This window comes from Momordica charantia (genome assembly GCF_013281855.1).
Source record: "Momordica charantia cultivar OHB3-1 chromosome 2 unlocalized genomic scaffold, Mcharantia_2.0 BLBB01000002.1, whole genome shotgun sequence".
NCBI classification, from domain to species: Eukaryota; Viridiplantae; Streptophyta; class Magnoliopsida; order Cucurbitales; family Cucurbitaceae; genus Momordica; species Momordica charantia.
The window spans coordinates 20,360,281-20,382,808 of record NW_028275160.1 but is presented as its reverse complement, the minus strand read 5'-3'; the positions used below and the strand labels follow the sequence as shown (position 1 = coordinate 20,382,808).

The 22,528-nt window shown below is 38.2% G+C and overlaps 1 protein-coding gene across 1 annotated transcript; it reads right to left on the bottom strand.

Annotated features, from left to right (window-relative positions):
• Positions 1–18,573: 18,573 nt before the first annotated feature.
• LOC148213006 (uncharacterized) lies at positions 18,574–21,746 on the bottom strand. Its single transcript, XM_088120454.1, has 5 exons — positions 21,656–21,746; positions 20,968–21,407; positions 20,568–20,679; positions 19,132–20,489; positions 18,574–19,020 (listed from the first exon to the last, which is right to left on the bottom strand). Exons 1-5 carry the CDS (start codon positions 21,744–21,746, stop codon positions 18,574–18,576), a joined length of 2,448 nt encoding a protein of 815 aa, XP_087976580.1.
• Positions 21,747–22,528: the final 782 nt, after the last annotated feature.

Below are 22,528 nucleotides of genomic sequence, written 5' to 3'. Positions count from 1 at the left end.
TAAATATATATCAGTGTTATATTAGTGGTAAATCATATAATCATATATAAGAAGTTATATCAGTGCTATATCATTTGTATAATAATGGTAAATTAGAGACACATCAAATATATATCACAAATATATAAATGTTTTATTGCCATGGTAAATCAATGGTTATCATACGTATATCAGTGGTAAGTCATATTAGAAGTTCAGTAGATATCATTATTATATCAGTGGTATATTACATATATCAATAGTCGCATATATTACAGATATATGACAGATGTATATCAGATATATTGCAGGGCAAAATTGTAATTTTCAAATTGGATCTCCGTTTTCTTTTGAAAAAAATGCTATATTTGAAAAAACTAAATGTCATTGCTATTTTGCTTATTTTACTAAATATTTTTGTCTTATTTGCAACTGCCCCTTTTTTATATTATCAAGGTCAATAGTCATTAATTACATCCTAATTGCGAAGTTAGGGTGTAATTAATGCCTAGTTAGCTGTCCAACTAAGATGCGTCCATTTGTCTCACAATTGCAGAATGGACTTGCTAATATTCCCCCAACAAATGGACTTGATAATATTCTCCCAACAAGACTTTAGTGGTGGTTGATCCATCATCCTATCACATGGCGTTCATCTCAAAGTCGTTGGAAGATATAATCAGTGGCGAGTTCAGACCTTTATGTCGAGGGCATCGACATGAATACCTAATTTACCATAATATTGAACTTTGATAAGTGCTGCAATCTTTAACCTAATATTTATTATTCATTTGAAAAATAGTTGGAATATGTGTCAAATCAATTATACAACATGTATCTGGCATAAAATTTATGGGATTGCGACAAAGATAACACTAGAGTTAACTTTTTATTTAAGTTATGGCAGAGTTATTTATTAGTCGACTGGGTGCATTAATCAATAATGTTATTCTAATATATCAATGATATTTCATCTAAGATATATTGCTTAACTAATATGTGTACTTTGTAGCAACTTATATATTTGATATACAGTATATATTCGATATATAGATGGACAATGTTCCAGTAGTAACCTAAAGGGTCTATAGTATATATATAAGGTTGGGTACCTTATCGTGGTAACACTGGGATACGACCCACTTTGTAATAGTTACAAATGACTTACTGTTAATGGTCAAAATCCGTGGACGCAAAATATTCTACAGTGACAATAGTGCAGTTATGGGTCTTAGTGGTGTGACTGACAGTTAACGAATGTTGATTAATTAATTTGGTTAATCATGAGTTTAATTAATTAATCTCGTATTGTTGGAGCTTTCGATATGTAGGTCCATTAGGTCCCCTTGCTAGCTCGTAAAGGATAGTTAAGAACATTTAGTCTTGAAATAATTTGAATTGTTCAAATTTGTTAAAGGGAATTAAAGTTAATTGTATGAGATGCAATTAATATAATGTATGTTGATATATTATGATATAAAGTTAATTTTGAATTGGATTCAAAATTATGAGAGAGATAGATATTAGAATTTGATTCATTGATTAATTCAAGTTTAATTTAATTAAATATGATTGAATTAAATTAATGGTATATGTTAATTTGGTTAAATTAAATTACATTTAATTTAATTACATTAATAATTGTTTCACGCGCTTCCGCTGGGAGATTCAATCCCTGCACATACATCTTGATTTGATTGTGTCTGGAGTCAGCGTCCATGATCGTGAGCAGCTTGTGCCCGACCGTGGCGTCTATGAGCTGGTCAATCCTCATAAGTGGAAAGCAATCTTTTCGGCATGTCTTATTTAGATTGGTAAAATCTACACACATTCTCCACTTTCCGTTAGTTTTTTTAACTACGACTACTAGAGAGACACTTGGGATACAAAACTTCTTTTATATATTCAAGCAACAACTTGCTGACTTCCACAATAATTACATCACTCCTCTCTTTATTTATATGTCTTTTTTTCTTTTTTATTTCACAAATCCAAATGATGGGTCAATGTTGAGGTGCTGCACCATCATTTTTAGGTTGATACTTGGCCTCTTCATGAGACCATGCAAAGATATCTGGATTAGCGTCCGAGAACTTGATCAGCTCTTCCCAGTCAGTAGCCCCCCAGCTTGGTGTCTAATACTAACTTGATTTTCAGGGCTAAGCAAGAGAACAAGCTCAAGCTCTTCCACTGGTATGGCATGCTTCGAGTGGAGTTTCTTGGGCAAGTCGGTTGCCTAGTGAATGGTGCAAACTATCAATCCTTTTAGTGATGTGAAGTATTATGTTCACCTCGAACAATGCCAACCCCATTAGGAGTTGGATACTTGTGTTAAGGGAATGACCTGAAGTGCATGGATTACTGGTCTATCGAATATTGCAGGCCGATATGCCATCGATTATCACGAACTCGATCATCTTGGTAACTTGGGTGTCAACCTGACTAATTGTAACTGGGAGATCAATGCAACCCTCTCGTGTGACTATCTCCCAGGCGAATTTGATCAAGGGGGTTGGACTCTTCTTCAATTGCGCCTGTTCCACCCCAAGGTAGCGTAGGTTGTCAGGTACAATATATTGGAGAATGCTTATCCATTAATGAGCACCCTTCTGACCTGGACATGGTTGATCGTGGGAAAGATCACCAAGACGTCACTATGTGGGAATTGAGCACCTTTTAGGTTGGAATCAGATAAGAAGATTAGGCAGGTTGAACTATTCGGTTGTTCGGCACAAACATCCTGCCTCGCCTCCCTTGCAAGTTTCTTCCTCTTATTCCCTCATTGGTCCCCACTTGGGCCCTCAAAGATAGTATTGATGACCACATGTCGATCGTCTCTCCGAGGTGACGTCCTTGATCGTTGCCTGTCATCTTTCTTCTCTGAAGAGTTCGATATGGGATTGCCTACGAACTTCTTGAAATGGCCATATTGAATAAGGTCTTCAATCTTGCGCTTTAACTCGAAACAACTAAAGGTATGATGGCCGTGGTCCCTATGGAATCGGCAGTACCTCCCTATGTCTCGCTTGTCTGGATCTCCTATGAGCTTTTCAAGGCGCTTGAGGAGCTTTTCCATCTCAGTCTCATTGATGTTAGTGAGGATTTGGCTATAGGTCAAGATCGACCTAGGAAGCAACATTTTGTTCTAGAGTCAATCACTCCCCGTCAATGCAATCTGGAATGCTCGGCATTTTGTCGCATCTGTCGTAGCCTGAAAGTCCATGAAGCCTTCAAAGACCTCAACATAGTCTTTTCGGTCATTGGACCCGTTGTATGACTTCATGGTGGGCGTTTTGAAATTGGCCAGGATTGGCACCTCGAGTATGTCCTAGGTGAATGCTGATTCACCCATCTCACCGTCATCAAACAAATCGTCTTTCTTTTCGCATTTCTTTTTAAAGGCCTCGACCTAAGCGTCAACCTTGTTTTTCATCAGGTCGAATTCTTCCTTGGTGATCATTCCCTAAAGTGCGACCAAAGTGAACTTGGATTGAGCCTTGTTGTTTATAAATTTTTTCGAGCAGCTCAGGGAGACGTCCATGCCCCCAAAGGCTTCCCCTTCTTGTCGAGGAGATACTTCTACAGGTCACCCATTTAGCGACTGTAGTCGGCACCATCATCCATAGGGTCGTTGTTATCAGCAAAGTGTTGATTGTCGTAATGCGCATCAGGCCAAAGAGGTCGGTATTGGTCTTCCTCTTTGTTATGAGAATGGGAACTAGTTCGGTTAGATTTAAGGAGGTTTGATAAGAAAACAATAGTCAATTGGATCTAAGAACCCTTATGGTTATGCAAACCCCTAGATTACAAATGCTAAAAGCCTCAAATCAAGATGATGTCAACCAAAGGAAGAAGTTAGAATGGATTTACCTTGATGATCAGTATCAAGAGTAGAGAAAACTTGTTTCTAAACTCAAGATTCGAACCACTCCATAAGATAGCTTGATCAATGCTACTTGAATGATTCTAGCATGCAAATCTAACACTCAAGAATTGCAAAGAAAAACAAGCTCTAGGCTTTTGATGCAAAATAGCAACTTTCATTCAATCATAAACATCTATTTTTCAAAGGAAACAAGCTAGGCAATTTATAGCCTCCAAAACAACCCTAAAAGTAACCTAAAAACATTTGAAAGGTTGTAACTTCCAATTACATGATGACCATAACATCCACTAGCTAAAATGTAACTTAAAACACATAAATGAACTGTTTAAAACTAAAAATATAACAAAAAGAGGTTTAAATCTGAGAATTGAAGTCTTGGTCACCCTTCAAAGTCTTTGTAACCTCCCAATTGTAAATGAAGCTTCACTTGAAGTAGTTTGAAGTGTAGTTTCATTAATTGATAGATGACTTGCAATAAATGAAGCTTGAGATGCACTTAAGTTCATTGAATGCAACTTGAGTTCCTTGAATTGAACTTGGCTTTATTGAATGCAACTTGAATTAAACTCCACTTCAACTAGCTCCTTAAATGTACTTAGAGTTTATTTAATGCAACGCCTCCCTTAAGCTCTACTTGGAAGATATTGACTTGAAAAGTTCAATCTCTCTCTTGATCATCCCTAGCCGAGCTCACCAAGTATTGAACATGAGAAAGTAAAGCTTGTTGTAGTTTCTTGGCTCTTGATCTCGTTATGGGTCATTGAGGCATGACAATGGTGCTTCCTTAGTTCACATCAAGGTTATAGTAGGATTCCTCTATTGTATGTACTATTGTCCGAATATCATCCAATTCAAGTTGAAGTGCAACAAGGACGTCAGGATCTACTTGACGGGAAGACTTTCAGGTAATCTTCTTGGATGCCTCACTTTGTGCTCAGTGTGTAGTTCTACTTTGACGAGGTTGGGCAGGAGGAAGTGGTGGGTGAGCATTATTGTGGGTCTGTTGGGTATTTTTCACATTGTGTGAAAAGCCCAACTGTAAGGCCCACATGAGTCATTAATGTTTTAGGGTTTATATATATATATATATATATATAATATTTTTATTATTATTATGGTGCAGGCGAAAACATATTGTGAGGAGAAAGAGGGAAAAAGTCTATGCACGTAGATCAATGATAGAAAACATAAAAGTAAAAGAGAAAGAAACTCATTCCGTACAGTAGCGTTTTTTGCATGATCGGAGGTTGATTCGTGGTCTGATTGAGGTGAAATTTTGACAGCATGTTCACAACATGAGGGTCTTTAATCTGGATGGTGGAGATTGCTTTTGGAGCTGCCTACAGTCAAATACAACAGATAGTTGGTGCCACTTTCTAAGTGAGGTCTTTCTAATTTTCTTCCCCGATTTATTCCCTTTGTTTGACGAGACTTGTTGTCTCGAGATATTATTATTGCATGCCTCTAGTTGTTGCTAGGGAGAACTGATTATAGTGGAGATTTGACTTCGATCCGTGGTTCTTTATTCCTCACATTGAGGGGGTTTTTCCACGTTAAAATTGCTTGTGTCCCGTGCTTGTTTGGATTGTTATTTTTACTTCCTATTTCCTATTACGTTCAGAGGTGGTAATTGTGTCCATAAAATTAAGTGTTTATCCCAACAAAGTGGTATCAGAGCGAGGTTAAAAATTAATTAGGCCTTCTGTTGAACAATGGAAACTAGTACAGGTAGAATAGTAACTTTGAATGGCTCAAATTATCAAGTTTGGAAAAGTAAGATGGAAGATGTTTTATATGTGAAGGATTTTGATCTTCCTGTTTTTTCACTTGAGAAACCTGAAGATAAAACTGATTTAGAATGGGAAACATGTCATAGAAAAGTTTGTGGCTGTATTAGACATTGGATGGAAGAAAATATTCTAAATCATATTGGAGAAGAAACACATGCACGGACTATGTGGAACAAGCTTGAGTCGTTATATGCCCCGAAAGCTGGTAATAATAAAATGTTTCTGATCAAGCAAATGATGGCTTTGAAGTATCCAGATGGAACACCTATGTCAGATCACTTGAATACATTCCAAGGTATCATTAATCAGTTTGTTGGACTGAAAATCAAGTTTGAGGATGAGATACAAGGGTTATGGCTTATTGGTACATTGCCGAACTCGTGGGAGACTTTCAGAACTTCGTTATAGAACTCAGCCCCAAATGGAGTAATAAGTATGGACATGGTGAAAAACAGTGTTTTAAATGAAGAGATGAGAAGAAAATCATAGGGCTCTTCATCACAGTCAGAGGTTCTTGTTACTGAAAGAAGTGGGAGGAGTAAGAGTAAATGTCCAAAGGGTAGAGATAGAAGCGAAAGTAAGAACGGCCGGTTTTCCAATGTTGAGTGTTATCATTGTGGCATGAAAGGGCATATAAAGAAATATTGTCAACAACTGAAGAAGGAAAATAAAAATGATAAAGGTAAGGAAAAGAAGTATGATGATGGTAATGACGCATATAGAGTTGCTGCAATTACCGAGGATTTCCTTGTCTTATTTGATGGTGATGTTATAAATCTAGCTACACAGCAGAGTAATTGGGCGATTGGTAATGACACATCAATTCATGCTACATCTAGGAGGGATTTCTTTGCATCTTACACATCTGGTGACTTCACGAGTCTCAGGATGGGTAATGATGGATCAGCAAAAGCCGTTGGTATTAGTGATTTGCACTTGAAGACCAAAAATGGTACTACGTTGGTTTTGAAGAATGTGAAACATATCCTTGATATTCGTATGAATTTAATTTCTACAAGTAAGCTTGATGACGAAGGTTTATGCAATATCTTCTACAATGGCAAATGGAAGCTTACTAGAGGCTCAATGATTGTAGATAAAGGGGATATATGTTCCTCATTGTATTTGATGCCAGCAATGATTATTGATTCTGCAATAAATACAGTGGATGATGAATTTGAATTATGGCATAAGAGACTTGGTCATATTAGTGAAAAGGGATTGATGATTTTGGCCAAGAGGAATAATCTTTTTGGTATAAAGAATGCGCCTTTGAAAATATGTGCTCATTGCTTAGCAGGAAAACAAACTAGAGTTTCATTTAAGGCGTCTCAACACTCAAGGAAGCCAAATATACTTGACTTAATATATTTTGATGTATGTGGTCCTATGAAGACAAAAACACTTGGAGATTCCTCATATTTTGTAATATTTATAAATGATCATTCGAGGAAAACTTGGGTTTATACGTTGAAGACTAAAGATCAAGTGTTGCAAGTGTTTAAGCAGTTTCATGCCCTTGTTGAAAGAGAAACTAGTAAGAAATTGAAGTGCGTCAGGACCGACAATGGAGGTGAGTATTGTGGACCTTTTGATGAGTATTGTAGAAGCCATGATATTAGACATCAAAAGACACCTCCGAAGACTCCTCAGTTGAATGGATTAGCTGAGAGAATGAACAAAACACTAGTTGAGCGGGTGAGATGTTTGTTTTCACAGTCATAGATGCCAAGATCGTTTTGGGGTGAAGCATTAAGCACAATTGTGTACGTTTTGAATCTCACGCCATGTGTTCCTTTGAATTGTGAAGTCCCTGATAGAATTTGGTCAGATAAGAAGATATCCTATAATCACCTGCATGTCTTTGGGTGAAAAGCTTTTGTACATGTTCATAAAGATGAGAGATCGAAGCTTGATGCAAAGTCAAGACCATGTGTGTTCCTTAGCTATGACCAAGATGAATTCAGTTATAAACTATATGATCTGGTACAGAAGAAGCTCATAAGAAGTCGGGATGTTGTATTTGTTGAAGACCATACCATAGAAAATATTAAGAAGACAGATAAAACAGAGTTTCAGCACAATGATGATTTGATTTACTTGGATTCAGTTCCATTGACACAACCTTTTATGCAAACTGAGAATGAGGTTTAGAATGATCAGTTTAATAGTACAATAGAGAGTCCGGAACAGGTTGAGGTAGAAGATGATGTTCATGAACAATTGTCGGAAACATAAGTTCCTACAGAGGTTCCTACAGAGGTTTCACTTAGAAGTTCCACCAGAAATCAGTGTTCTTCCACACGGTATCCAGTTGATGAGTATGTGTTATTGACTGATGGGGTATAGCCTGAGAGTTATGAGGAGGCCATGGAAGATTAGCACAAAAGAGGGTGGATTGATGCAATGAAAGATGAAATGAAATCATTGCATGAAAAGCACACTTTTGACCTTGTCAAGTTGCCTAAAGGAAAAACCGCACTGAAAAATAAGTGGGTTTATCGAGTGAAACAAGAAGAACACACCTCACGACCGCGTTACAAAGCGAGACTAGTCGTCAAAGGGCTAAGTCAGCAAAAAGGTGTTGACTTTGATGAAATATTTGCTTATGTTGTGAAGATGTCTTCTATTCGTGTAGTTTTGGGTTTGGCAGCAAGCCTTGAATTGCAGGTTGAGCAGATGGATATCAAGATTGCATTTTTGCTTGGTGATTTAGATAAAGAAATTGATATGGAACAGCCAGAGGGATTTGAGTAGAAAGGCAAATAGAATCTTGTTTGCAGATTGAATAAAAGTCTTTATGGGTTGAAGTAGGCACTGAGGCAGTGGTACAAGAAGTTTGAGTTAGTTATGGGGGAGCAAGGCTTCAAAAAGACTACTTCCGATCATTGCGTATTTGTGCAGAAGTTTTCTGATAATGATTTTGTTATACTATTGCTTTATGTTGACGACATTTTGATTGTTGGTAGGAATATTTCAAGAATTGACATGTTGAAGAAATAGTTGAGCAAATCAATTGCCATGAAGGATTTGGGGCGAGTGAAGAAGATTCTTAGAATTCGTATAGCACGAGACAGAGCATCGAAGAAATTGTATATGTCTCAGGAGCATTACATAGAGAAGCTGCTTGAAAGATTCAACATGAGCAAGGCTAAAGTAGTAAGTTCTCCTTTATCCAATCATTTTAAATTGTGTAGCAAGCATAGTCCTTCTATAGATAAAGAAAAGGAAGAGATGAACAGAGTTTCGTATGCTTCAGCAGTTGGGAGTTTGATGTACGCCATAGTGTGTACTAGACCGAATATTGCCTATGTTGTTGGTATTGTTAATCGGTTTATGTCCAATCTAGAAAAACAGCATTGGGAGCCAGTAAAATGGATCATGAGATATTTGCGGGATACTTCCAGTTTGAAGCTCACTTTTGGAAGTGGAAAGTCAGTGGTTTTTTGTTACACTTATTCAGATATGGTAGGAGATTTAGATAACCAAAAGTCGAACTTCCAAATATTTGATGACATTTGTAGGTGGTGCAGTGTCATGACAGTCAAGACGACAGAAGTAAGTTGCACTTTCTACAACTGAGGCAGAATATATTGTAGCAGTAGAGGCGTGCAAGGAGATATTATGGATGAAGCGATTTATACAGGAGCTAGGCTTCAAGAAACAACAATATGTGATATTCTGCGATAACAAAGTGTTATTCATCTTGATAAGAATTCAACATTTCATTCGAGAACGGATCATATTGATGTGAGGTATCACTGGATGAGAGATGCTTTCAATGATGGAAAGTTTGAACTTGAGAAGATAGATACGAATCGTAATGGATCCGATATATTGACAAAGAATCTACCAAGAGAAAAACTTGAGTTTTGTCGTTCTGTTGTTGGGATGGCAATTTCTTTCACACAGTGAAAAGGGGAAGATTTGTTGGGTATTTTTCACATTATGTGAAAAACCCAACTTTAAGGTCCACATGCGCCATTAAAAACATATATATATATGTATATATATATTATGGTGCAGCCGAAAAACATATTGTGAGGAGAGAGAGGGAAAAAGTTTCCACACACAGATCGATGGGAGAAAACAAAAAAAGAAAAGAGAAAAGAAACTCATTCCGTACAGTAGAGTTTTTTGCACGATCGGAGGTTGATTCGTGGTCTAATCGAGATAAAATTTTGACAGTGTGTTCACAACACAAAGGTCTTTAATCTGGATGGTGGAGATTTCTTTTGGAGTTGCCTAGAGTCAGATACAATGGGTAGTTGGTGCCACTTTCTAAATGAGATCTTTTTAATTTTCTTCTCCAGTGTATTCCCTTTGTTTGCCGAGATTTATTGTCTCGAGATATTATTTTTGTATGCCTCTAGTTGTTCCTAGGGACAACTTGGTGTACCCATTATTGATTATAGTGGAGATTTGACTTCGGTCCGTGGTTTTTTACTTCTCACATTGAGGGGGTTTTTCTACGTTAAAATTGCTTGTGTCCCGTGCTTGTTTGAATTATTATTTTTACTTGCTATTTCCTATTAGGTTCACACAAGAGGGGATAATTGTGTCCATAAAATTAAGTGTTTATCCCAACAGGGTCGACCTACGAGGGGGGTTGACCACTCGATCTCCCTGCCCTTGGTCTTCCATGTTATTTGAATTCACCTCTCGTTGGTGGCCAGAGTCGTCATTATCATTACGGCGACTTGGGTGTCTAGAACTAGTAGATACAGCAGGGTTTACCATTTTAGTTCTTGGGAGCATAGGAATGACTTCAAAGGTTGTTTCCACATACAGTGCCAAATGTTAATGCAAAAAAACGGGACGAGGTCAGACGTGGTCATGGTCGGACATGTGGAAGTGTTGACTGTACGCGCCAAGGGATGACCTACACAAGAGGATCAAACTCTCTGACGCTCCAGTCAATCAATAGCTCGAACTCAATATGAAGTTCTAGAAGAAATACGATACCAGTCTATGAAAATTCGACCCCCTATTTGTAGATTTGGGGTCCGACAGGCGATATATGGATGTCGGAGGTCAGGTCGGACCTGTCTGTCTCGGCATGTCGGCCCTTGGAGTATATTGTGCTGTTGAATGATTATTAAGACAGGAATTTGGCTAAGTAGGCCACCTCGGACAGGTTCGATATGGACCTGATTAAAATATGTTGACGCGGGCATATGTCTTTCCTCCACGTGGCATGACGATCTTCACCCCCAAACAGTAAGTCCAACACTCTCTCTATTAGGAAGACAACCCGCTAATTTTGCTACAATAATAATAACAATTCAGGTTGGTTGCTATTTGGTTCATAACGTTTTTACAAAGAAAATTATCCTTATCGAAATTGTGCCGAATTTCATTTTAAGTTCAAATTATAGTACTTTATATTATTACTTATAATTAATCAATTTATATTAAAAGCCTAAATATGAGACAACTTTTAATTTTCTCTTTCTTTCTAGTATATTCATTTTACATTATTCTCATTCCAAACGCAGTAAATAAGTTTAAATAATTTTTTGAACATTGTTCCCGCCAAACAAAATGTGAGAAAAAGTATTGAATCATAGGAACTAAAAATAAGAACTGTCATATCATTTTTTCAATTTTCGTGACAATTTTTAACTCTCTCAGATTAAAAATAATATCTAATAATAAATCTGAAAACTAGCGTTTAGTGTTCCTCCACCATTTCTTGGAAATTTTCAACTTATACGAAATAGAAAAAAAAAAATTTAATTTTGGTGACATTTTTAACTGCCCATGATCTAAAAAATTTCGAAAACGAGCATTTTTTCTGGCCAAAAACCCGTCTAAGGAATTTAAGAAAGTTTTTTTTTTCTATCTTATTTACTATTCACAATTGTCATACATATTTAGGCCAATACTTTGTTGTAGTCAGATGGGTTGGCGTTCATAACCTATGCTATATAGTTCTATATTTCATAAGATTAGTTATAATTGTGTAACGTTTGCATCAATATAAGGATTGGTACATATATGTAAGTATATACTTGGTTAGAATATGTGTATATATGAATGATTTAAACATGTATACGTGAATACTTGGTTTATACGTATGTGACTGCTTCATTTGCATATGCATACCTTTTTTTTTTTGTGGTATGGTTATAACTTGTCTTTCTTAAAATTTTCTTGACATTTATATTTCGTTATTATGAGAGTTTTTGTGACGGTCATAAACAATCGTTCTTACGGTATTCCTGACATTCATAAACAATCGTTTTTACGGTGTTATTGACATTTATAAACTATGGTCAAAAAAGATTTTGGGATGGTTATACACTGTCGCCATTGAATTGTTCTTCACGGAAGTACATATTGTTTGGTTATTTTATTGACCAATATAAACTATCATGAAATGTGCGTTGTTGTGATGTTTTTTAATTGTGTTATTCAATACTAATTCGTGACATTTTTAAGCGCCATTGTTATGTATTATTGATAGTGTTCTATCAGTGACATTTTTTTTAATTGGCATGGAATACCGTATAATTCGTTGTGGTGTTCTCTAAAAACTAAAACATTCAAATGTCAACTTGAGTATATGTTGATGGGCTAAGGCATGTCTACGACCACAATAGCCAAAAGCAAACATCATATAGCCAAAAGCAATACAGTAGAAATTGTATAAAAAACTATAAATAATATAAAGAGACCCCAAGTGGAAATCATAATATAGGTGTTCGAACACAAGATCTCCCGTTCTGATACCATCTTAAGGATAAATAAACCACCACTCAATCCAAAAGTTTAAGCTAATGGGTTCGGTAGAATTTAATTCATTTATATGGATTCTAATTAGAGATAAAAAAAAGCTTAAGCTAATGGATTCGGTAGAATTTAATTCATTTATATGGATTCTAATTAGAGATAAAAAAAAGGTTAAGATCAAGAAAATAAATAAATAAGTGAGGCATTAAGCAAGTTGTGGCAATGTCAACAAATAAACTAAAATTGAAACGATGATAAAGACATGATATATGACTAATCAACCATCCATTTAACAAGGGCTCAGTTTGGTAACGTTACTGTTTCTTGTTTCTCATTTCAAATTTTCTTAAGAAATTTAAACATTTCACAAGTAACTATGTTTCTTGTTTATCTTTTTTTGGGAACATTGTCAAAATTATATAGAAAGTTTAGAAATAACCAAAACAAGTTTCTTTTCCCATTTTCAATTTGTTCCAAAACATAAATAAAAAGATTGTTGTATCATATTTGAATTATTGAGTGTTGGAGCCATGAAATTAATTTTTCTTCATTAAAAATAAAGGAACAGAAACAAGAAACATAAACGTTACCAAACGAATCCGAGCCATTGAGTTTAGAAGTATTAAATAGTCAACAAAATAAACCAATAAAAGAAACTGCAATTGGTAATAAATAAATGCTATATGACTTATCAACCTGTTGGGGTTTGTAAGTGATATGTGACTAATCAACCATCAATTTATTGAGTGGGCTGTACGTAAGAGCCATTGACTTTAGAAATATTAAATAGTCAACGAAATAAATAAATAAAAGAAAATGCAAATGGTAATAAATAAATGATATATGACTTACTAACCTGTTGGGTTTGTAATTACAAACACTACGTGGGATAGGGATGGAGAAGATAATAGGCATGTATTGTTTAATGGACAACATGTCCATTGGCATGAGGTAGTTCGGATGAAATAAAAAATAAAAAATGTGAGGGTTATGGTCAAAGCTGACAATATCATATTATCGTGGAAATACTTGGGAGAAATTTTCAAACACCGAATAAGAGTAACTAACGACTTTATAGTCATTATAGAAATTGTGGATGAATCTTAAGATCAAACGAGAAGAGCTCGAAAGTAAATGAGACATTTTATCCAGTGGTACAGATTGATAGAAAGTAGACGTATCAATTCTCATCTGATAGGAGAAGAGGTATCTTATTTGGAGGGGAGGTAGGTGTATTCGTGGTTGATACCTAATGGTCCCACAGTATGATTGATATATGTAGTAGTGTTCTATCTAGACGTGCGTGATGGATAGAAATAGACTCTCGTTTTTTGGTTGGAAATTATAGTTAGACTCTCGTGTCGGGAGCATATGAATGAATGATTATTCATGGCAAGATACTAGTGACACTTTGTTTGATGGGAATGATGGTTGGTTTTGTAAATCGTGCAAAAAAAAAAAAGTCATATGCATTTGACAGGGAAGAGAGTATCCTATATCCAACTGTATCAGTGAAATCGTCGGGTTTCGAACAAATGGTCAACCTTAGAATATGGTAGTCATGATACATACGATACGTGGTTGAGCTCTTTCAGACATGCATAATGCTCTGGGAAGTGGAGTTGGCCTGGACAAGAGTTCTACAAATAGCTAACAGATCATGGGAATATAGGCCATTTCGGACAAGATGGTGAGGGTTGTATCAAAAGTAGACTATATCATATCATTGTCCTTAACCCAACCACCTTCATAATAATTAATACTTTAATAAAAAAAAGTTAATAAATAATTAAAAACTGGCGACATCAACTTAGCTCACTTCACTTCAATTATAAGTAATAAAATTAAATTAAACATTTGAGTAAAGTTGTATCAGCCTCCCATCAGCTATTGACGTTGATTTTTAAGTTTTTAAATTGTTAAAGTTTTTCTTCTGTCAACTCTTTGTTAAACAAGCGTGTTGGCATTTCTTATAAGAAAATTAAAATGTAAAACTGTGAAATTTCCCTTTATGATTCTTCGAACCTAAAAGTCGACTTCAGGGTTATATTGATGGGAAATATATATATATAAATATATATATATAAAAGGGTTATACTTATATTGGACCTTTTAAAAAAAAAGTAAAAGGTCTTCTTATTTAGATAACGAGTAAAAATATTAATTGATTAAAATATAACTTTCAATTAAATAATTTAATTAGGAAAAAGAATTTAATAATTTAATTTAATTTGAGTCTAATTCATTATTTAAATAACTTTTCTATGTGAACAGTTTAAGTAGAAAATTGAATCTCCTAATATGATAATCATTGTACAATATTAATCTAAACCAATTATTCATATCGATTTTTAGAATCATTCTTGGAATCATCCACCATGATTGTCTTCTGGATACATCTTGTTGACTCCACTATATCCTAATCAAAATTTTTTTTTCTCATTTTTCTGTGAACCTTTATTTTCTTTTAATAATTCTTCTAGAATAATAATCATTAATTAATATCATTCCAATAAATTTGTTTGTCCCAATTTAGCGAGTTGGTGGAGGGCCTAATAGACTTGTATAGGTGTGTTTTTCAATGAAATGAATGAACCTTTGTTTTCCAATGTTTAAAGACTGGTTTTTGTGCAGACTTTAAACCTTAAATGATTCATTATTGTCGAGGATATCGTTGAATGTGAAAAGGGTGACCAAGAAACTTATTGGGAAGGAGGAAACCCATATAGAAACACATGTTATAGGAAAAAAATGATTTTTCAACACTATTATCAATTTCTAAGGGGTAGTATATTGTTATCTTATAAGGATCACAATATTGTTTTCTATAAAAATTTGGATATTTGGTGTAAAAAAACCGATATAGAACCAAAAAGAAAAAACGATCAAAATGCCCATACAGAACCTAAAAACGGAAGAAAACCAATAGACGAAACAATAAAAAAAAAAAAGAAGGAATTTGGGGACGAGATTATGAAGGGTGTTTAATTTGAAAATTATGAAACCTAGAAAATGTGGGGCCAACTGGGATGGTCATTTTCACGCATTATTTTCCAAATAAATTTGGAAAAACACATTTCTCTTTAAATTTTATTTATAGCAAAACATTTTTTTTCATTTTCAGTCATTATTTTCCAAATAAATTTGGAAAAACACATTTTTCTTTAAATTTTATTTATAACAGCATTATTTTAAAAATAAGTTTAAAAGAAAACATTTTTTTAAAAAAATCCAAAGAAGGCTTGCCTCAATTAAAAGCACAAGCTCAAATGGCAGTCATGAACCAAATGTTGAAACAACTGACAATGGAGATGTAACGCCTTCGAATTTCACTACGTATAACGGGATAACGTCACTATAATACATATTCACCCCCTCCCATTAAAGGTGACATAAAGTGTAATGCCCTCAATACTACGACCTGAAATATTGAGATAATGCGATCATCCCCCTGTTCATCCCCCCTTCAACCCAAGGACGTGAAACAGTTACTTTAAAGATAATCAGGCGCTCATAACACAACCAATTCCTAAAAAGTTCATGCCTGCCTTAGTGGCTAGCAATCCAAATAAAAGAAAACAATCATTTGGTCCAGTAACCCAAGAACACCAGTGACTCGAATAATAAAAATAACCGCAAAACAATAGTTCACCTAAGAAGAAGAATAGAGAAAAGAGAAAAACGTCTCGTGAGTCAACCCAATGTCTAGTACACTCCTAACAATAAGTTTCTAACGCTTCTAACAATGAAACTGTAGTTTCCGCCATCCTAACCAAACGCAACTAGCGATCCCTCCTTGGTCAAGCCTCCTCCACGTCATCACCACGGTCGAGGGCCCTGTTTGCACCTGAAACAATTAAGGTAGGGGGGGTGAATATATAAAATACTCTGTAAGTAGCCCTCCCTAACTAATCACAACAGCATGCTCGTAGTCACAGCGACATCAAACACAATAACTAGGAAATCAAACAGAATGAGATAATAACAGTAGATTAACATTTCCACACAAACATCCAAACGACACTTGACATTTATCCACTGACTTCGACTACACGACTGACTAGCCTTTGACCCCCTTGAGCTAATACTCAATCTACACCCTAAGTTAGTACTCAAAGTCTAACTCTTCGAGGCGTATCGACACTTGACATTTATCCCCAAGATACCGACTTCCCTCTACAAAAGCTTGGCGTTCGACCTTGCCATTTATCCCCAAGGCCTTGAACTGTTGCTCATAAGAACCACTCTATGTTAGTCCTCCAAGTCTAACTCTTCGAGTCGTATTCACCCTACACATTTATCCCCAAGACCCTAACACTCCTCTACAAAAACTTGGTGTTCGGCCTTGTCATTTATCCCCAAGGCCTTGAACTGTGCACCGGTCCTTGACATTTATCCCCAAGGTTCCGATGACTACCCGGCGTATTGGTCCTTGACCGTGACCACGTCTAGGCCCAATACTCATCACCAACTAGACTCATCATGCCGAACACCGACCTTTTGTACCCGGAACCTCGACACTCGTCTCTACCAGGACTGGTCTATCGACCCCCAGCCCACTACCCTCGGGACCTCAACATCCAGTAGTGATGTAACCGCCTCAACCATTGCCCACGAGACTACAAAACTTGTACATCCACTTTTCATTACACGATAGCCTACACATTACAACATCATCATTCACTAGGACTTTATCGCATAATCCCCAAGTCATCCACTGCAACGGCTTGAATGACCAACGACTAGTATGCACTTCCACTTCAGACAACCCACAGAATAACTAACAAACAACCCGTCCCATAACTCTTGACAACCCCCACTCATCCCTCCAAGACAAGCCATAAGTCATCCACATTTCCAATCACAAAATTTCCAGCATGTTTTTCATCATACCAAACAGAAGCAATAGCTCAACGGCTTCCAACTAAACAACCTAAAACTAAATAACATAATATCAACCCATGCATTTCATCTCAAACATGTTTTCAAACGTCATAGATCGATCACTCCCAACCAAAACTGTCCAGTCATATCCAACAATAATAAACCATGCATTTTTATAATGTTTAACAATAATAACACTAACATGTAACCCAACAATATTCTCTAGTAGTTCACAAAACCAAGACTAACAATTTCTATATGCATGAGATAAATTAACTTAATAAAAATCAGCACGAAACCATTCCATTAGCACTCAATAACGCACGCACCGCCCCTTGGTGCTACTTACCAATTGCTATGCTCCTAAATCTTGCGTCAATTCAACACCTAAGAAACAATAGACAAACAAAATAATTAACACAAAATTTCCAGCCGTCGAAATTCATTATAAGGGGTCTTGCAACGTCCATTATCGCAAAAGCGACTTCGTTTAGGTGCGGGTAACTCAGGCCTAACTCGAATGGATCTGGGTTGCGTATATCGAGCTTCTAATGGTTATGGGTAGGCGCCGAAAGCAAAAACTGCTGCTGTCCGAGCTAATGTATCAACAAAAAAAACTCACCAATCGATCCCTACGACACTGTGTGCAGCAAGGACCTGCACCGCGATTTCCGACCACCAGGGGAGATCGAACTCGCTCGCGAGGGGGCTGTGCTGCCGGAAAATGCCCCAGAAACAGCACCCACACCGTACCGCTGCCCGACGCCGCGCGCGCGTCTGTTGCTACTCGAAGTCACGCGCCTGCTGCCGTCCACCTGAGGTGGTGCGTCGCTGCGTCGAGGATCACCGACCGTCGAGCACGCTTTGGGGAGGAACGGGTTGACGGGTAGAAGGAAGAAACAGAAAGAAGGAAAACAAAGGGGGGCTGGTGTTTCACGAAGAAGATGAGTTTGGGGGCTAGGGTTTTCCCTTCACTTCTCGTTTGTTTTAAAATAAAGAAGACCCACTTACCCAATTACTTTTGTTAAAACAAAACAAGGCCCATGAACCAGAAATTAGAATCCTAGTCCCAACATCCGTGAGCTTAATTATCTCCAATAATAGAAATAAGTAATTGGCCCAACGACCCAGGACAATTGCCAAAGAAAGCAAACTCTTTGTTAACAATAATTAAATACGTACATACAAGCCAATAACTCACAACAAGTACCGTAGCAACTCGAAATAAAATGAAATGAAACAATTAAATTAAATTAAAATGATTTATAAGAAAAGAAGGCCTCGAGACTCAAGGGTAACCTAACCTGAGTAGTTCGGGGCGTTACAGACTCCCCCCCTTAAAAAACTTTCGTCCTGGAAAGTTCGTTGATCGAACAACTCAGGATATCGGGCTCTGATCTCGTCTTCCCTTTCCCAGGCAGCTTCCTCCACTTGGTGATTTTTCCACAAGACCTTCACCAAGTCAATCGCCTGATTCTGCAGCACCTTGGTCTCTTTTGCTAAGATCTCAATGGGTACCTCCCTATAGCACAAGGTTTCATCTAACTGCAGTGGTTCGGAATCCAAGACATGAGAACGGTCATGGACATACTTCCTCAGCATGGACACGTGGAACACGTTATGCACTACATCCAACGACAGTGGCAGAGCCAACAGGTAAGCGATTGGGCCAATGCGCTCCAAGATCTCAAAAGGACCAATATACCTCTGACTAAGTTTTCCCTTCTTACCAAAACGTAGGACTCCCTTCACCGATGCCACACGAAGAAAAACGTGGTCATCGACGCCAAACTCCAATGCGTTTCGCCTAACATAAGCGTAACTCTTCTATCTGCTCTGAGTCGTCTACATTCTTGCCCTAATCCTTTGGATGGCGCCATTAGTTTCCTGCACCAACTCTGGTCCCAACAGGACTCTCTCACCGACCTCGTCCCAATGCACTGACGACTTACACTTTTTCCCATACAAAGCTTCATATGGGGCAATGGCGATGGTTGTCTGGCAACTGTTGTTGCCTAGTGACATGTGGCCAATGAAGGCCACCTTATCCAACCAAAACTCGTATTTTGTGAACTTCGCGTACTGGCTGTTCCCTCTCAAGGCGATAAGAACCTGTCGCAGATGCCCTTCGTGCTGTTCTGCTGTCTTGGAGTAAATCAAAATGTCGTCGATAAACACAATCCCAAACAAGTCCAAAAATTCCTTAAAAACCCGATTCATGAGATCCATGAATGCCGCAAGGGCATTAGTGAGTCCAAAAGACATTATAGTAAACTCAAAATGCCCATACCTGGTCCTGAAGGCTATCCTTGGTATGTCGACGTCCTTAATTCTCAACTGGTGGTATCCCGATCGTAGGTCTATCTTTGAGAACACCCTTGCTCCTTTTAGTTGGTCAAAGAGGTCATCGATGCGAGGAAGGGGGTACCTATTATTTGTTGTCACCTTGTTCAATTCTCGGTGGTCAACACAAAGTCGCATAGATCCATCTTTCTTTTTCACAAAAAGCACTAGAGCACCCCAAGGAGACACACTCGGGCGAATGAAGCCCTTGTCTAAGAGCTCTTCTAGCTGTGCCGTAAGCTCCTTAAGTTTCACTGGAGCCATACAGTACGGTGCCTTTGAAATGGGGGCTGTCTCGGGTAATAAGTCGATGCAAAAGTCCAGTTCACGGACAGGGAGTAGCCCTAGGAAGTCTTTAGCGAACACATCCGGGAACTTTTTGACCATGTGGACGGAGTCGATACTGGGTGGAATCTCACTAATATCGATGACACTGGCCAAATAATCCCAAGCACCAATATGTAATAGGCGCCTTGCCTTCAATGCTGAGATTGTCCTTCGAACTCCACACGTAGCTCCTTTAAACGTAATGTTCCGACCAGAAGGTAGTTGGAAGGAGACTTCCCTTATCGTGCAATTAATGTTGGCTTGGTTGGTAGCTAGCCAATCCATGGCCAATATGACGTCAAAATCCTGCATGTCCAGTTGGATCAATCTTGCCTTTTGGGTCTGATTGTCGAAGGATAGCTCGCCTGCTCTTACCATTTGACTAGCAATCATAACTGGCCCTGATGGCTTAGAAACTGACAACAAAGACCCTGACAGCTCTAGTTCGAGGTTTGCTTGACAAACAAACGCAGTGGAAATAAAAGTGTGACTCGACCCCGAATGAAACAATACATAAGCAGGCACATTATGGACTAAGACCGTGCCTGAAAGATAATACAAAGGTAAAGACATAAACCCCGCACGCGATACCCAAAAAAAATCCATAGTGAGAAAGGAAATACCTGTGACAACGGCTTCGGCATCCGCCGCTTCCTTACGGGTAAATGTGAAGACACGAGCCGTCTGGTTACCTCCCTGCGTCGAAACTGTTGAAGGAGCCTTCTGGCCTAGCCTCTAAGTATTCGCGGCCGACATGGGACACTTCTTTGCAAAATGCCTTTCTCTCCCGCACCTGAAACATACCTTAATTCTCGTCCAACACTACCCCGCATGTCTTCTCTGACAGGAGGGGCACACTGGCAGCATGCCCTGTTGCTGAGCCTGGCGCTGGGGTGTTCTAAATTGCTTGTCAGCATAAGTCGGAGGGACTTTCCTTTTCACACCTGAAGACGAACCGACTTTTAGCAGAAGTTAGGCCTTGTTAGAGACATTCTTATCCATAATTAAGGTGCCCCTAACTACTTCCGCGTAGGTGGCGGGTCGCTGAAGGTCCACTGGTCCTCTGATCCCCTTGCGCAAGCCTTTAACAAACCTCTTGATCTTCATTGCCTTGGTTGGAATTAATTCCAGAGCAAAACGAGAGAGTTCCGTAAACTTTCTTTCATATTGTGCTACCGTTAAGGTTCCTCGGGTGAGATGGAGGAATTTTGCCTCCTTCGTATCTTTCAAAGTCTCCGGGTAGTAGTAGTCGTACAACAAGTCCTTGAACCTTTCCCACGGAACTGGTACATTAGCATGATCTTCTATCGCTGCTATTGAGTCCCACCAATTCAGGGCCTCACCCCTCAACATAAAAACTGCACCTTTAACCTTGAATTGGTCCTCGCAACCTAGGTACGCGTGAACGGCTTCCAACTCTTTGACCCATTCCTCTGTTGCTGTCGCTCTCTCACTTCCTCCGTCTAAGGTGGGGGTCCGTAATGCTTAAAATCCTTGATGAATTGGGCCTTGCCCTAGGGAGTATGAAAGTGTCTGAGTGGCTGAGCTTGTACACTGCCAACCCCCGTTGTGTTATTAATCAGTGCCTGCAACGCCTCCGCAAGTAATGCCACCTGAGGGTTCACCTAGGGAACTGCCGGGGGAACTGAGGAATTCACCCGCCCCTAAGCTTTTGCTGGAGGAATTGGAGGAACCACCCCTACCTGAATACCAGCAGGAGGGGGCAGTGGGTCCACCACATTCTCACCTCCGAGGGCTGGGTCAACGTTTGCACACAATCTCATACTACGACGGGGTGGCATTGTCTGGATGAAAGAGCACAACATAATCAAGCAAAACGTTAGCACGTTACTCTACGCATAGACTAAAAGGAGTGTGGCAGTCGAAACTTCCACATAATTGCAAGGTCAATTACAGTCTAGCTAGTACACTCAGTGAACACACTAGGCTTAAATAAGCAGGGCTATAACCTTAATTGATGAGGAAAGAATTAAACACAAAATCAATTCACGATGAGGACGTATAAGTTCATAAGAAACAAGCATTAGGCATACCTGGTGATGACAAGGAGGCCGACTGGGACCACTACTCGTACACACCCTAATTACTAGGTCAGTCTATAGGAATGTGACGTCCGAGAGGAGGGGTACATGAATGAACCGATACCACATTCGAATGAGAGGGATCTTGAGATCATTGAAGAATGGTCAAGAAAGCCTTAAAAGAATTGATAGTCACTACCTATACCAACAAGGTGCAGCTTCCTTTTTGGTAGCTCAATCGTAAGAACTCCAAAGTTAAGCGTGCTTAGCTTGGAACAATCTTAAGTTGGTTGACCTCCTAGTTGCTTTACTAGGAAGCATGTGAGTGAGGACAAAGCATGCTGGAAGGAGTAGGTCAATGTGGCCAACAGAATTTAAATTTGTATTCAAACACCTACAACCCTGATTGGAGGCACCATCCGAACTATGAAATAATATATGACAAAGACTGATGCTGCCATGAGAAGCTTGGAGATACAAGTGGGGCAAATAGCGATTGAACTGAAATCTAGACCACAAGGCACATTGCTAGGACACACAGA

Bases quoted from the DNA above. Each gene is read 5' to 3' on its own strand.
- LOC148213006 (XM_088120454.1), bottom strand. From the start codon at position 21,746: ATGCCACCCCGTCGTAGTATGAGATTGTGTGCAAACGTTGACCCAGCC. The intron at 20,680-20,967 runs GTAGTTAGGGGC...GCGAATACTTAG, and splicing joins GACCCGCCACCTACGCGGAA to AGGCTAGGCCAGAAGGCTCC. The intron at 20,490-20,567 runs GTATTTCCTTTC...ATTATCTTTCAG, and splicing joins TGCCGAAGCCGTTGTCACAG to GCACGGTCTTAGTCCATAAT.